The sequence below is a fragment of the Armigeres subalbatus genome, chromosome 3 (assembly GCF_024139115.2).
Source record: "Armigeres subalbatus isolate Guangzhou_Male chromosome 3, GZ_Asu_2, whole genome shotgun sequence".
NCBI lineage: Eukaryota > Metazoa > Arthropoda > Insecta > Diptera > Culicidae > Armigeres > Armigeres subalbatus.
In genome coordinates, this window is record NC_085141.1 from 374,328,448 (window position 1) to 374,345,215 (window position 16,768).

The window sequence follows — 16,768 nt, forward strand, 5'->3', positions numbered from 1 at the left end:
CTTTCTCGATGGCATACAGCCAGCGAGTGCGGGGTATATTCTGGAGCCCACGTCCCCTTCCAGATTTTCTGCTAAACATCACTTTTGCTGGTTTTTCTTCCGGCATACGCAGTACATGTCCAGCCCACTGTAATTTGCCGTATTCAATCAGCCTTTTTTTATTCCTTTCTTTATTTGGTAGGCACTCTGTGTTACTTAACCGCTACTGTCTGCAGCCAGAATCCACACATAATCTATTTCTAGATTTTTCCATTATTCATTGTTGTTGTCGTTACTGGTCCATCTCGTAGTAAATCCATCAGGCAGCCGTGACGGTAAGGCGCGCACCCCAATATGCCACCGCATAGGCTGCGACTGACGAGGATTTTGGTGGAACGGCCGGAAATCGAACCCATGACCATTCGCTTGTAAGGCGAACATGTAGCCAACTACGCTACGGGACCCCCCTATTCGATCAGCCCGTCGATGTTTGCATTTTTGTACACTTGCTACAACGCTTGATTCTCCATTTTCCACAACGCCGCAAGGTATTGAACGTAACATTTTCCGCTCAAACACTCCAAGAATTCGATGGTTTGTATCTTTTAACGTCCATGGTTCATGACTGTACAGGGCGCCTTTTTTACAAGGGAGAATGCATTTACACACTAACCCAGCACACGTGCATTGTAGTTGCCAAACTACCACATGGAAGTGTACTGGAGTGTCGGACTCGACCGTACCGGTAATACCGACTAAACTCCCTTGGGATCCGCCATCATTTCCCCCAGGAACTACCTCCCAGTACTACTTCTGGGGGATGGCTGTACTTAACGTACTCGCTCATTCTCGCTCACACAGGCACCCGTGCCATGCGAGTCTTACTTGGGTGCTCGCTCTATCGCACCCTCTAACACACCCTACATGCTCTGTCACACCCTGTGAGTCTGACTTGTATGCTCACCTCTATCATGCCATGTGGGTCTGACTTGTATGCCCACCTTTATCATGCCATGTGAGTCTGACTTGGATGCTCACCTCTTTCATTCAGTTCGCGCTAACACATACTACTCTAGTCATTCGACCTAACTCTTGCTCTGGCATCCCTTATGGGACATTTTACTTAGGTTCCAACTTCTGACATACCATGTGAGTCTGACTTTGGTGCTTACCTCGCTCATACCATGTGAGACTAGCTCAACTCAAACATACCGTGTGAGACTGATTTGTGTGCTCATTCCTTTCATACCATGTGAGACTGACTTGGATGCTCACCCACACTCCTCTGCCACGCCGCGGGGTATCAGTAGTCATAGGAACCAACATTCCTGCGCTACTCCCAGCACGGCGAGTGCAGTCCATACATACACCTATTCATTCACACTTCTGCCATGCTTCGAGGTGACGATCTCGGTTGCCACCCGCTGCGCCATTACCTCTGCATGGGCAGACCTTTCTTCTCCGCGTTCAGCACTTTTCGCTCTAACTAACCAATCACAAGTTAGTACTGCTTGTCGATTGGTGCTCGGCGTGCCAGATTCTCTGCAAGCTGTAGGAAATCTGAGTGGTTGCAGTCGAGACTGCGTTCCACTTCTCCACCGCTTGACACATCCTTTGGATAAGATTATCCGGAGTTGTGTTCCGGCCGCAAACGTCTAGCATTGCTTTTCTTTCGACGTAGAAACGAGGACATACGAACAGTATGTGCTCTGCAGTTTCGTCAACACCTGGGCAGTCACGGCAGACGGGGACCTCCGCGTGCCCAAACCTGTGGTGGTACTGTCGGAAACAGCCATGGCCTGACAGGAATTGTGTCAGATGGAAGTGAACTTCCCAAAGGGGTCTTCCCACCCAGCTTGATATGTTAGGAATCAGCCGGTGGGTCCACCTACCTTTCGAGGAGTTATCCCACTCGCGCTGCCATCTGGCAACCGAAGTCGCCCTGGTACGCTCGCGGGCTCCTCTGGTGCCACGTAGCTCAAAACACTCCTCGTCTTCCCGGATGACCAGCCCGACTGGCATCATACTCGCTATTACGCAGGATGCGTCGTGTGATACCGTGCGGTAGGCCGATATCACTATGAGACACATCAAGCGGTAGGTGCTCTTCAGTTTCTGCAGGTAACTGGTTACCCCCAGTGCTTTTACCCAGGACGGGCCGCCGTACCTAAGAATAGATGCGGCAACGCCTGCCAGTAGCCTACGTCTACTGGCGCACACCTTGGAGCTGTTGGACATCATCCTCGATAACGCCGCCACAGCAGTCGAAGCCTTCTTGCACGCATATTCGACATGGGTACCGAAGGTAAGCTTGTCGTCTATGATGACCCCAAGAATCTTCAGACTCCGCTTTGAAGTGATCGCGACGTCTCCCACGTGAAAAATTGCATGTTGTGCCGACTTACGGTTACTGACGATAACCACCTCCGTCTTATGTTGAGCGAGCTCAAGGCCTCTCGCACTCATCCAGTCCGCCACAGTGCTGATCGCGTGTTTTGCGGTTAGTTCTACTTCGGGGATCGACTCCCCGTACACCTCTAGGGTTACATCGTCAGCAAAGCCTACGATCTTCACACCAGGAGGGAACTTTAGCTTCAGAACCCCGTCATACATCAGGTTCCATAGTACCGGGCCCAGGATTGACCCTTGCGGGACTCCTGCGGTAATGGGAACACTTTTCTGACCGGCATCGGTCTCGTATAGCAGCACACAGTTCTGGAAGTAGCTTTCCAAGATCCGGTACAGTCCCACCGGCAGGCTAAGCCGGTGTAACGAGAGCGCGATGGCATCCCAGCTTGCGCTATTGAATGCGTTCTTCACGTCCAGTGTCACCAACGCACAGTATCGAATTCCTCGCCTTTTCCGTTGGATCGCTACCTCTGCAGTTTTTAGCACTGAGTTGATAGCGTCCACCGTGGACTTACCTTTCCGAAAACCAAACTGATTGCTCGACAGGCCATCCGTATCCTCTGCGTACGGGGTAAGCCTGTTGAGGATGATCCTCTCGAGCAGTTTACCCGTCGTGTCGATCAGGCAAAGTGGTCTGTACGCCGATGGGTCGCTCAGAGGCTTCCCGGCCTTCGGCAGCAGTACCAACTTCTGCCTTTTCCATCTCTCAGGGAAACGACACTCATCTAGGCATCTCTGCATAGCTAGCCTGAACATGTTCGGGTTCGCTATGATCGCTGCCTTGAGTGCACTGTTTGGGACTCCACCAGGCCCTGGAGCTTTGTTTATCGCAAGGGAATTAGCCACTGTGAGTAACTCTTCGTTCGTCACCGGAGCTACTATTTCGGCCACACTCCCAGCGCCTTGCAACGCAGGAGGAGGCCAGGGACTTGTGGCTCGGGACGGGAAGAGTACTTCGATAATCCTCGCCAACCGGTCCGGTGACCGTTCGGGGGGTGAAGAGCCCACTTTGGTCTTGGCCATAACGATGCTATAGGCATTACCCCACGGATTCGCGTTGGCACCCTCGCTCAGGTTGTCGAAGCACGCTCTCTTGCTGCTCTTAATGGCCTTATTAAGGGCCAGTCTCGCAGCTCTAAACACTTCACGGCGGACCGCTCTTTCCTCCTCGGTGCGGGCTCGTTGCGTCCTACGTCTAGCCTTGAGACAGGCTGATCGTAGGGCTGCAATTTCGGCACTCCACCAGTATGCCGGGCGTCTGCCATTTCTTGGCAGGGCTTTCCTCGGAATAGTAGCGTCGCACGCGCGTGGTAGGACAGCTACCAGCGCATCCCCGCTTAGACTGTCGGTGTTGGCCTCCAGTCCCAGGGCCGCGGCTGCCCCATTCCACTGCCCAAGCATTAAAATCTCCCGCTATAATGAACGTACTCCGGCCTACTAGGTCGGACGATAGCCTGTCGATCATCTGGTTGAATTGTTCCATTGGCCACCTTGGTGGGGCGTAGCAGCTACAATAGAACACACCATTGATCTTGGCTATCGCGACACCCTCCGCGGAGGAGTGTACAACCTCTTGAACCGGGTACCTTCCCGTTGTGCAGATTACCGCTGACCTAAACCCGTCCGCCACCCAGTTGCCATTGTCGGCAGGGACGTTGTACGGGTCAGACAGGAGGGCGACATCGGTCCTCGACTCCGAGACCGACTGCCACAGCAGTTGCTGGGCAGATGCACAGTGGTTCAGGTTCAGCTGTGTTACTTGCACGGATTTTTCCTATTGGCATCTCCGAAGGGACACGCAATTCCGCTCATAGCATGGTTCCGGGCCTGCTTCTTACTGGCGCAGATGAGGCACCTAGGTGTCTTGTCGCATTCCTGCGCCTTGTGTCCCTCCTCGCCACAGCGATGGCACACCTTGCTTCGGTCTGGGCCCTTGCAGTCATAAGACTTGTGCCCGGACTCAAGGCACCAGTAGCACCTGTCCACTGAAGGTGGCTGGAGCACGCTTACTGGGCATTCTGACCAGCCGATCTTCAGCTTCCCTTTCTCAGTGCCCTTTTCGGCATCAGCCACCGGTAGTCTGAGATAGGCTACCTGCGTACCAAAGAATCCCCCTCTTAGACGTACAGAGTGTAGAGAATAAGACTTGATCAATAAATACAGCATTATTCAAATTGTTACATAATTTCGTCTTACAATAAAAAGTATGTAAATTCGCCACTCTATGATATTTTCGGTGTTTGCATCAAAAGAGGTGTGACCAACAAAACAAAGCTTAACTCGCTGCATCTTGGTTGGCGTGGTTAAATATAACAAATAACACATCGTCGTTGCCAACGCCAAACAGTATAAAATGCGGGTGTCAACGGGCTAGAAGTCATTCTTATAACGGATGGCGTGACGAACGCATCTTATGAAGAAAATCAACCTTGCAGATTTATCAAGAGTATCGATGTGCGTGAAATTATTCAAGAAATAACAGAAGAACGAACCTTTCTCCTCTTCACTAAAACGGCGTGAAAAAATAAGTGAAGGGTGGAAGCTTGGTGACCGTGGCAAAACAAGAAGCTTTCTGTTTTACAAGACGCATGAATACGGTTCGTGACGGCATCCGGTGAATTAAGGGCCAAAATCATGACACAGAGGACCGCCAAACCTCTGTGCCGCACTGCTCTTTGACGGCAGAGACGACGTCTTCCGTGACCTCGTCCAGTTGCTTACACTGGAGAGTCACTTCCGCACCAAACGACCTGACCTGAGCGCCGTCACCCGAAACCTCCTGGGAAAGCTTTTTGTAAGCTACACCGCTGGATTGCGCGCCATGCTTCAGTACCAAGATCTTTTCACCGTTCTTGGTACGTCTGACGCTGCGCACATGCTGACCCAGGGCCGATAGGCTATCGGCCGCTCGCAGCGATTTGAGGACATCGGCGTACTTGTCCTTGTCGGCTTTCACTAGCAAGGCCTCGCCTCTGTCTCTCACCTTCTTCGCAGGTCGAGGGGTGGTCGACTTCCGCACCCTACTGACCAGCTGCCAAGGATTTGCATTCCCTTCGGCGGATACCAATGGCTGGCTGGGATCAGCTTGTGGCTCAGCAACTTTTGGCTTTCGGGCGACGTTTTGCCTTAATGGTAGCGCATTCGGGTCGCTTCGAGTTTGCCGTTTTCTTACCCTCACTGGCCGTAAGGGCGGTCGCCTCTTTCGCCGCAGTAACACCGCTAGGAGAGGAGAGGGCCTTGGTCTGGATTAGTGGATACCTTTGGCTATCTTCTCTGCGGCCGCTACACGCCTGATATAAGCGCCCTGTTCTTGTCTTGCAACTCGTACAGGGCAACTGGACGAAACGATGTGTACAGATCTACTTTTGTTTGTGTCTGTAAGTATAGACTGCCTATATTATCGTTTTAGAATTATTAAAATACTGTTTTAATTTGATTTGTATACTTAAGAAAGTGTTTTACTTTCTCGACGTTTCGACCGATGGGTTTTGGTCTTCCTCAAGGGTAGTAAGGTCTACCATTTGTCGTTATGATCGTCCAGATGATTTCGTTGTTGTTTCCCGGAAACAATGTTTGTTGAAGGTTTGCTTCGACGGCGTTCCATCAGCGAACTTACGATATGACAAGGAAGGATAGAACAATAAAGACTCTATTTATTTTGTTTTAGCAGTTTCTCTTTATTGAATAAATATCATTTTTTTGTGGGTGTGATTGCATGCTTGTGTTTCAATTGTACACAAGAATCATCGTTACATGTTACGAAAGTAATACTTAACCTAGCGCGTTGTATATTGGGTTTTGTATTATTAATTAGCAAATAGTAAAATAATAAAAAAAAACGACAGACTATTACAGTAATGATGATAATCAATTATGTGATATAACAAGATCTTTACTTTTCTCTTTCTCTCGAGGGAAGAAAATGGAAAGGGGCTGCACACTAGTTCCTACGGTATGACAAGCACATTCTTTTGTTTTCCTTTGGTTCAGAGCTTAAACTAACAATATATTCGATCGTTATTCTTTCATTGCAATTCATTCAACCTATCTAGCTATTGTAGAACTTGTTTGATTTGTTATTGTGTAATGTTTGTTAACTAGAACCACCGAAAGGGGGCGGGGTGGTTAGCCTGTTTTCATTCATCTCTCAAAAAGCGCGCTGTTACTATAACTCGCCTAACTGCGGGGTTTCCTAATAAGATTTTGGACTTCCTATCTACTGCTGAGCAAATTATTAATAATGGTTTCGTGTGGTAGAAAAGGGTGCTTGATAGAAGGTAAAAGGGACAGGTTAAATTCGTTTGGCGGTTTCGGTTACTGTTTTTGATTTGTGTTTTCACGGTGATCGCAGGTTCGTGTCCTGGTCGTTCGCAATTGTATTCACTAAATCTGGACACTTTGCACTGCTCATTTTGTTGTTTTTTTTTACGTTTTGTAGTGAATGGATGACAGTTTTTGAAGTTTGAAGGGATGGTTAGTTTGAAGACCTTTTTTTTGTCGAGCAGCAAAGTTGTTTCCTAAATCTTACGCATTGGTTGGTTGGTCAGAGCTATACATTTTAAAAAGGGATTTTAAAGGGAATATCAGCGATCAAGTCTGTAAGCTTCCAAAATATAGAAGCTCGAGAATACACATTTAGTTTAATAAATAAAAATTATTATAATAGAAAAAAGAATAAACGAATCTATATCTGGTAGGATGTGGGATTTAAACCATCGTTAGCGCACCAGCTCCAATTCCAAATCCGACGCCTCGTGGACCGTAATTTCGACCGTAGCATCCTTTGCAGTAGATTTCTCCGTTGGGACCGTCGTTCAGATTGGTCGAGTCCAACGATTTGTGGCAGTCGAAACAACTGAAACACCGCTTGTGCCATACCAGGTTCTTGCTAAGCATTTTTTCAGCTTCATACACGGTGCATCCACACCGGCGGCAGCCCTTGCCGTCCTTGGCCTTTGGACCATTCATTGGGTTAAACTCGGTACTGTAGGGAAGTAGGGAAGATAAAAAGGGCTTAGTAATGTAGGGAAAAGAAAAAGGCTTAGTAATGATCGTGTGGTGATAGTGTCGTCGGATTAACTTACTGGAACGGAGTCTCCTGCACTTCGGTGGACACCAGAGTGGGAGTGTGTCCAAATCCGAATCCCTTAGGTCCGAACAGTTTTCCGTAGCATGCACGGCAGTGGATTTCCTTGTCTGGTCCATCACAGGCCAGCATCGAGTCCAGTGGACGATGGCACTCGTTGCAGTTGAAGCACTTCTTGTGCCACATGGTGCCCTTAGCTAGCTGTTGTTCAGCAGCGAACACCATTCCACCGCAACGTGGACAACCTTGACCGGCCGGAGCCTTGATGCTGGTCGTATCGATAGGAACCGATGGCTTTTGGGAGGCCAACTGCTCCTCTCTGTAATGATAACACACTGTAAGTCAACAACAAAGTCTTGAAAACAATATCTAACTTACGTCATGCAATCGGTCTGTAAAAATCCGGATCCGCAGGCGAATCCATAGCCATGTGGTCCCCACTTCTTGCCATAGCAGGTCTTGCAGTATACATCATGATCTGGGCCGTCACAGGCGATGATCGAATCCAGTGTTTTGGTACAATCACGGCATTTGTAGCACTTGCGATGCCATTCGCGTCCCTTAGACAAGACCATTTCGGCAGCGAATACTACACCACCGCAACGTGGACAGCCTTGTCCGGGGGTTGCCTTGATGGCACTTGTATCGATGGCCGATGGTTTCGGTGTAAACTCACTATGGAGAAAAAAACAAATTATTCACTTATTTGGGGCTGACCTTCTACATTGTAAATGGATGCTGGTAGTCACTAGCCGACACAAATACGAAGTAATGGAATCTGTACCTCTGGAACTCAAGGTCCCTTGCATCACACATCAGCCCGAGGAAGGAAATACCCGAGTGTCCATACCCGCGTGAACCGAATCTACTGGCGTAGCATCCTGCGCAAAAGGACAATCTTAAATGTTTTATCTCATATTCAAACACGGAACATTTAGACTTCGGAGCAGTTAGTGACTGGTACCAGACTTCGACAACATTCCCACAAACAGAAAATCCATTCTTACCTGGATGAATCGTTACTGTCGCTCTGTAGAGCTCCGCCACCTTGGCCGTAGCCGTAGCCCTTGGGGCCAAACTTCTTGCCGTAGCACACTGTGAAGACAACACGAGGAATACGTTTAACATACACGGAGTGGACACGTACAGTTAACAAATAGCAAACCCACCTCGGCAGTAGATTTCTCGATCAGGACCCTCGCAGCAGTTCACCGAGTCCAGGTTCTTCTTACAGTCGCCGCACTTGAAGCATCCCTTATGGTAGGCCTGCGGAAGACATTATCAACGGACAACACAGATACAAAGATGGTGGTGAGAACACGTGGACTCGAACGGCACGCCAGTTAACGACTAATACGTCTGGTTTAGTACAAATGGCTTCCGTAAGCGTAATACAACAACTACATCGTCTGATACTACAGGAGTACATGGGAATGTTTCTTTGGTTTGGCGATTTAAGTAGGTACCTCGGCAATAGATTTCTTTGTCCGGACCATCGCAGTGCATCGTGGAGTCAAGGGTGCGATTGCAAACCAAGCACTTGAAGCAGCGTCGATGGTAGCCCTGCGGGTTAGTTTAGGTTTGCGGTTAGTAGCGGCAGAAAGCATAAGCATAAGTATTGTACACTGGAAGAAAGTACTGGTCGAACATTTGAAATTGTTCTTAATTTAATTGTTGCATTGGTGTTCTTTGTTTTCAGGTCAAAGTTCCCCTTCAGTGTATAAGGCTTGGCATAGGTCATTTCATGGCTTAACATTTGTTGAAGAAGCGTTGACTAGTTTTGAAGGAGTGTTGAACGTTGTTGTAGTTAGTGTGTCACATACGGTGTTTTTTAGATCTCTTATAATATTTGTTTAATAACGACGGATTTGGCAGAGTTCCGAGTGTTCTATTTGAAAACATGTACTATAAATAAATCTTTGATTTGTGAATATCAGCGTAAGATACTCATTGGGAAAAATATATAAGTAATGCATTCCCAAAAGAAAGGGATAAAGTATCAATTTTGTATGTAATATCCCAAGTAACATTTTAAGTTTTATAATGCTCTTGAAGTCCATTTCTTATAAAGCTTTATGTTAATTATTATTAATAGAAAAGATTGTAGGATATTGTTGTTATGTATTGATTCTAATTCACTTCATTTTTTCAATTTTAGGTACCAGTTTTAAGTTGAAGTAACGCACCATGAAATTTTCTGGAGATGAACCGATTAGGAATATACGAAATTTTAATCCAGTATTTTGCGCTCGGTAATGGCGGCCGAATGAGTGCCTTTTTGACATTCAAGAGGTAGAAAATATTTACATATTTTAATCAATGTAGGCCTTGATTCATTGCAAAACATTGGCACTCATCTGTTATCAACAAATATAATATGTCAAATATGTTCCATTGTATTATTCAAGTAATTGGTAATTCTCCTATGGATTTTTGTTAATAATTTATTTTATTTTCTAGCATAACTGCAACTTCTAGAACGGAGGGCTCGATCGGTAATTCACTGGCGCCGGTTTATGTTACTAGCCGCGGGGCTTTGTAAGCATCGGGGCCTGTAGACCGCAAATGGGAAGAACAAAGGTTCCCTGTAATGGCATCTATTTGCGATCCCAATGATGGCCGTATCAATGTTAGGAAGGGTTTGATAAACACGTTCAGCCGGGGCTCGCGGCAGCAGGTTTAATAATTCCGGAGTGCATATGATTACGACCCTGGAGGCGGTTCAGATCGTGGACCTCGGGGGGCTCCGTTTGATGGACCAACGTAGCTAGATACACCATTCAGAGGCACGTGAATGACTACGGAATGGCAACCTCGAATACGCGGACCATTATGACCGTTCACCTGCACTTCAGCTGCGTGAATAAACTTGAGGCTAGTTTGACCACAATAGTTCCGATTCGGAACTTCTGAAACTTTCCGGTTGGACATTTGGAAAAATAAAACTCAATTCAATCGTCACCGAAATGTGCTTTTCTAGGTTAAAAATGCCCATTCTACTGTTTTGATGCTTCTCGATTCGCAAGTTCACATCAACTGCCACACCAAGCTTTCACAAACAACTTCCCGCCCAAACCAACAATTGCTTTCCACTTCTTGCATCCTTGAACTGGATCAATAGTTCTCGTCACCCACTCGGCAACCAAATATGTAATGTAATCGAACATGGTGCGCCTCGCGCATATATCGACTGAACCATGCGCATCAATATAAAACAATCGTTGGAGTTCGTAAATCAACTTCACAATATGATATCTGTTTGGAATAGTCAAGGACCTTCCCAACGTATTCTTTACTTCACCTTTTTCAAACTTGCCAGTTTAACCAACAATTAGTTGAAACTTCTTAACAATACTCTATTTTGCCGTAATAATGATTTGTTTGTTACCCGCCGTAATCATAAATTATTTGTTACCCGCCTGTAACAATCCAGTGGTGCCAAGTTGATCAAGATGGAAGTGGATAAGCATGGGAAATACAGGGAAATGCTAGAGGTGTCTGTCTAAGTCAGCCCCGTGGCAACAGATGCTTCTCAGCGTAGCGAACATCTTCATGAATATGTCCAGCATACATTTTGAAAAGTACTTCTCCCGAATCGTGCCTTTACAAGCAACTGGATTTTATCCAAAATATTGTTGGCTACACTTTTTCAATTTGCTCAAAAATAATACCAGCTATTATGGGCATGTAATCATGATCCTAAAACATCTTTCAGCACACCATTTATTTCATTTAAATTTCACTAATGAATGTTGTTCGATTTGCATCCCCGGACCATTTCAACTGTGATGCTCACCACAGTATAAACAATAATAATATCTTTTGTTTGATTCGGAGCGGGAGAACAAGTTACAAAATATGATTTCGTGTAGCGTTTGATTTCACCTCTAGATTCCCTCCAATTCGTAAGTTTATTATATTTTATCATCAAATAACATAATTCCCATGGTCAAAGATGTAAATCTTGCAAATTATTTTGAAAACAATTTTCAGATTTACCCAAAACAAATAGTAAACAAAAAACATGATGTTTATTTTCGTACAACAACAACGGACGGTAATGAGCTACCGTCCGTGGACATGGTGGCTATTGTCAAACCCCTTGTGATAGTATAGGACGCCAGGGGGGTGGTCTAAGTCATCTAAGTACATGCAAATCAGTGACCATAATGTTCAAAAGTCCTCTTAAAGTATTGCTTGATTTCAGTAAGTCGAGCGTAATGAATCCATTCCTGGCTATCGTCTCACCCATGTGTCTGGGTGCAGATTTCGTTTCCCTTAAAAGCACTGATTATAAAAATTATACATTATTCTGTTTCTTCTACTATTCCTAGAAAAAAACAATAAAATTATTTAAAAAAAAGGATGATGAAAGTTCAAACCCATGTGTAACGTGAAGGAAATATTTGACAATTCGTTTGTTTGTTGATACCGGGTGAGTGCCAATGTTTTTCAATGAGTCAAGGCCTGCATTGATTGAAATATGTAAATATTTTCTACCTCCTGAATGTCAAAAAGGCACTCACCAGGCCGCCATTATCGAGCGCAAAATACTGGATACACATCCGGAATGATTTACGTCTGAGTATTTGTCATCTACAGCTAACTATCAATGTTGATAAGCGGAGACGGAGTACTTCGTAAATTCAGGATCTCTGAAGAACTACCACCAGCCAGTGGAAATAACTGGTAAGTAATATGGGCAAATGTGGTTATGGGTTCCTTTATCTATTTGCTTTTCATTGCTTGTTATTTTGTGAATAATCATGGATCATCACATTTGAATCTTTGATTTGTTTATTAAATGTTGTTGCTTATTAAAAACACTTCACACCACCTGGGATGCATTCGTGTTGGTGTGTTCACGGTCACTAAGTATGGGGCCGTGGACTAATTACGGCTTATGGGGGATTGGGGTCTAACATTTTCTTAACTTCTTTACGCCATTTGGCATCAACATTATGATGTCTGTGTTTGGAATTCATTTAGGGTTATTGAATTTATCCTATTTATTGCCTACTATCAGGCTATAACACTTTTAAGATATTTTGATGTTTCAATTTGATTTATTTCGCTGACTTCCTCGTAATTAGCCGAACATGATTAATCTATGCAGAGTTTTCGCCATTTGCAAAGTCGAAACAAATTTCTTCGTTTCTTCGAATGGCGGCCATGTTTCACTTAAACTTTGACAGCTAGTAATGAAGTTTTCCACAGGAACGAAGATCAGCAATAATTATTAGTTTCAACCTCGCGAATAATTAAATACAAATTTATCAGTGAGTCATTTTTTTCATGGTCTTAAATATGTTTATTTAGACGATCCCCACCAGTGCGTAAATAAAGCCAAAATAGCAACCTCTATCATGACGCGAACTCGCACCGGTCGTTGGTAAACGGGTTTGGGAAATGTAAACGCATAACCTTCGGTGAATAGCGAGTTGGCAAATTTGGCGACCCGCTCCAACCGTTGCCAAACCATCACACGGAAATAAAGAGTAACGCATAAATAAAAAATGTGCCGCCTTCTGAAAAATTGTTCGGTTATTCATCATCAAAATCTTTGTGATTGAGGTCTGTTTAGTTTGGATTTCAACTGATTGGCGGCGCTAGTGCATATGAATAACCTGATAGCGCAGATATCACGAAATCTGGAATTTTTAGAATATTGGCGTCTTCTACAAAGTTGTTCGGGAGGTCAAAACCATTATGACGAAAGCAAGTTTAATTTGAAATACAACCGCTTGGCGGCGCTAGTAAATTGGAAATAACCTAAAAGGTTAGATATTTCGATAGTTGAAATCTTAAGAATATTGCCGTCTTCTACAAAGTTTTTCGGATGATTAAAGCCATCATGACGAAAGGAAGTTTAGTTAATAATACAACCGCTTGGCGGCGCTAGTGTATTGGAAATAACCTGATAGGTCAGGTATCTCAAAATATGTAATTTTTAGAATATTGCCGCCTTCAACAAAGTTGTTCGGGTGGTCAAAACCATTATGACCAACGCAGGTTTAGATTAAGATATAACCGCTTGGTGGCGCTAGTGTAATGGAAGTGGATGGAAGAAATAACCTGCTAGGTTAGATATTTTTAGAATATTGAAATTTTTAGAATATTGCCGTATTCCACAAAGTTGTTCGGGTGGTGAAAACCATCATGATGCAAGCAATTTTAGTTTTAAACACAATCGCTTAGTGGCGCTAGTGTATAAGAAATAAACTGATAGGGTAAATATCTCAAAATCTGGAATTTTCAGAATATTGCCGTATTCTACAAAGTAACTTGCCATAAGACGAGTTCGTACAATTCCATTTAATTCCACCACTTGGTTGTACTTTTGACAGATACTTATTTCGACTTCTGCAGTAAGGCCATCTTCAGTGTCTCGCACTTGACTCGATTCGACTCAACTCGAGCGCCAACGAGTATTGCGGTTTCAAACTAAACTTCTGGTTTTAACTACCCTTTTAAATCTTACATAATAACCAACCTAACAGCACAGACAAACAGACATAACACATTGAACATTCAATCACAAAATTAATCGTCATATAAACACTAACGACATCTGTTGATTTCAGTTAGTTGGGCAAATCACAAACCAGATGGCGGTAATGAGCATATGTCAAACTCGAGCAAATCCGATGCGCGCCCCACTAGTGACCGATTGGCCAACTAATGATTATTTGAATTGACCAGAAAATCAGTAAACGATGGAAATTTGACGAGTGTTATGTCTGTTTGTCTGTGCTAACAGATAATTCGGATAACTTTGTAGAAGATGGCCACTTTCTAACTCTAACGGATTGAGAAATATTTAACCTAACAGGTTATTTCTTATACACCAGCGCCGCTATGCGTATGAATTCCAAACTAAACTAGTCTCCATCATAAATGTTATGGCTACCCGAACAACTTTGTAGAAGACAAAATCTTTCCAAGTCTTATAGATCTCGAGATATAGATCTCCACCTCACTAAATTATTGCATATAAGCTAGCGCCATATGTGTGTCTAGCTAATTTGATAATCACAAAATGCATTACGCACATATTTATATTGAAAAAGATGGAGCGCGTTCTGAAAGATTTGAAAATAAATAATATTTTTTTCCTGATTTTATTTATTTCCGTGTTTGCCTCAATAGCAACCGGATATTCACCACCGGTGCGAAGCATGATTGCACTTCAACAACCTTGATAGAAACAACCGGTGCGAGAACAAGTGCATAAATAAAATATGAACGCATTTCGTTCCTATACTAGACACTCATTTGGATACACATCGGTGGGGATCGTCTTAACGAAACAAACACACAAATGGGCAGACAGACGTTGAATTCGTTGAAGGAAATCGAATATTTTTTAAATAATACGAGGCAATGTTATTCTACGATAAAGGACGTCCCACATTTTCACTACTCGTACTAGTCCATTTAATTTATATCGCAGATTCTTCGAAATTTTTCATATTTGTCAGCTTAAATACTGCCTTGTTGTAGTTGTCCCATTGCGCATTTGTCCAAATAAGTTATTTCTCTATCAGACATTGTTCATCATTTGCCAGCAATCCATTCTAGGGTTTAAATCCATTGATGGATACATGTGGTGACCGCTATGGCAGCGAGAAAGATATCACCTCTGAATGACTGTTACGGTTTATTTTATCTTACCTGTAAGCGACAAATGTTTGAATGGAATTGTGTGCGTACCACTTCTCAATGTTCTGTGTTTGGGCCTGTAGATAGGCAATAAAAACTACAAATAGGCAAAATTCCCAGACACAGACTTTATATTGCTGGTCGCACATGGCACAGATTAACTAAAGGGTGCCCAAATAGGAAAGGGTGCCCTACACGAAATTGAGCTATGAATACAACTAATTGGCTGTTGTAGACAAAATGCAAAACGCAATGAAAACACATTTGCGGGATTTTTGACTGATGGACCAAAATCGTATGTATAAGGAAACCTCGTCATATCTCGCAATGGGTAGCACATTGAACGTTTCTCTCGGGGCACAGAGAGGTCGACAGTTATTTTAATTCGTTGAATGTGTTGTTAAGTGTTTATTTTTGTATGTTTGTAAAATAATTTTATTGTAATATGACATGGAACAACTATGTTTGGAACGGTAGTATACTGCTCGAGAAATTTCTGCAGTGGAATAATTACTCTTTCAGTCTTTTGTAAATAAGATCTCCGAATCACCTGTTAAGAAAGGAGTCAAGAACTCGCTGAATGACGTGATGAAGGTCTGAAATACTTTACGAATTCTATCAGAGTGGCTCTGCAAACCGAGCATGAGTATTATGACCGTACGATTCGAGAGTGGCAACTAGATAAAATTTCCATAAAGAATTAGAAATTTTCCATACAAAAACCAGAAAATTTGCAACAAAGAAATCATGGTCCAAGCAAAAAAAAATACAAAAATTTCCATAAACAATAAATAATTTTCCATGAAACAGAAATATATTAAGCACTTTTTAAAGCAAAAACTGCAATTGAGGGGGTCAAACGCAAAGGGGTGTAAGTGACAAAAATTTAGTTTTGAGAAAAATGAGTGCAAAGTTTATCATTTTTTTTTCGTTTCATACAAATAGTATGGAAGATCAAAAATTTACTAATTTTCTGTGAATTCTCACATTTTTTATGAACAACGTACAAACTACATCAATATATTGCCGCAAAGCTTTAGAACCCAAGCATTTTTTATTGTAGTCAACTCAATTTTGATCAATATGTCATTTACACTCTGCTTCTAAGGCCCGTAGTACACTGTTTGTCACAATGACAAATATTTGTCAAGTTTATCCGGACATTTATCAGACTGATTAGAAATCGACATGGATATCAGGCTGACTTGACAAATATTTGTCATCATAACAAACAGTGTACTACAGGCTTAACCCCTTCAATTATAAAAAAAAATAATTTCCCATAAAGAAATCAAAATGTTCATTTGAAAAAAATACAAAATTCTCACAAAATCAATCAATATGAGCAATGAATAATTACAAAATTATCCACAAAAAAGATGTTTTATTCCACGATAAAACTTTCAAGAAAAAATCTATAAAAAGCAATAAAAATATAAAAATATTTCCACAGCCATAAAATGATTAAAATTTCCATGAACGATAAACGTTTCTGAAGAAGGGGTCATCTATGGAAAAAATCTCAGATTGATTCCTTTTTCATATTTTTCCAAGGAAAGTTTCCTATTTTAAAAAGTGTTTAATGATTTTTTTATGGAAAGTTCCTATTTTTGTGGAAAAATATATTTTTTT

The 16,768-nt window shown here is 43.1% G+C and overlaps 2 protein-coding genes across 2 annotated transcripts in view; one reads left to right on the top strand and one right to left on the bottom strand.

Moving 5' to 3' along the window:
* Positions 1–16,378, top strand: part of LOC134226521 (uncharacterized) — a 57,238-nt gene extending 40,860 nt beyond the window's left edge. The window contains exon 5 of the mRNA XM_062707353.1: positions 9,633–16,378. The gene's annotated coding sequence lies outside the window, so the exon portion shown is untranslated. The remainder of the gene's footprint in view (positions 1–9,632) is intronic.
* LOC134222891 (muscle LIM protein Mlp84B-like) lies at positions 6,041–10,641 on the bottom strand. The gene is made up of 6 exons (XM_062702035.1): positions 10,555–10,641; positions 8,644–8,740; positions 8,482–8,569; positions 7,853–8,149; positions 7,473–7,793; positions 6,041–7,372 (listed from the first exon to the last, which is right to left on the bottom strand). Exons 1-6 carry the CDS (start codon positions 10,639–10,641, stop codon positions 7,096–7,098), a joined length of 1,167 nt encoding a protein of 388 aa, XP_062558019.1. The 3' UTR covers positions 6,041–7,095.
* Positions 16,379–16,768: the final 390 nt, after the last annotated feature.

Bases quoted from the DNA above. Each gene is read 5' to 3' on its own strand.
- LOC134222891 (XM_062702035.1), bottom strand. From the start codon at position 10,641: ATGTTCGATTACATTACATATTTGGTTGCCGAGTGGGTGACGAGAACT. The intron at 8,741-10,554 runs GTTGGTTTGGGC...TGTCTTCCGCAG, and splicing joins GCAAGAAGTGGAAAGCAATT to GCCTACCATAAGGGATGCTT. The intron at 7,794-7,852 runs GTAAGTTAGATA...TTATCATTACAG, and splicing joins TTACAGACCGATTGCATGAC to AGAGGAGCAGTTGGCCTCCC.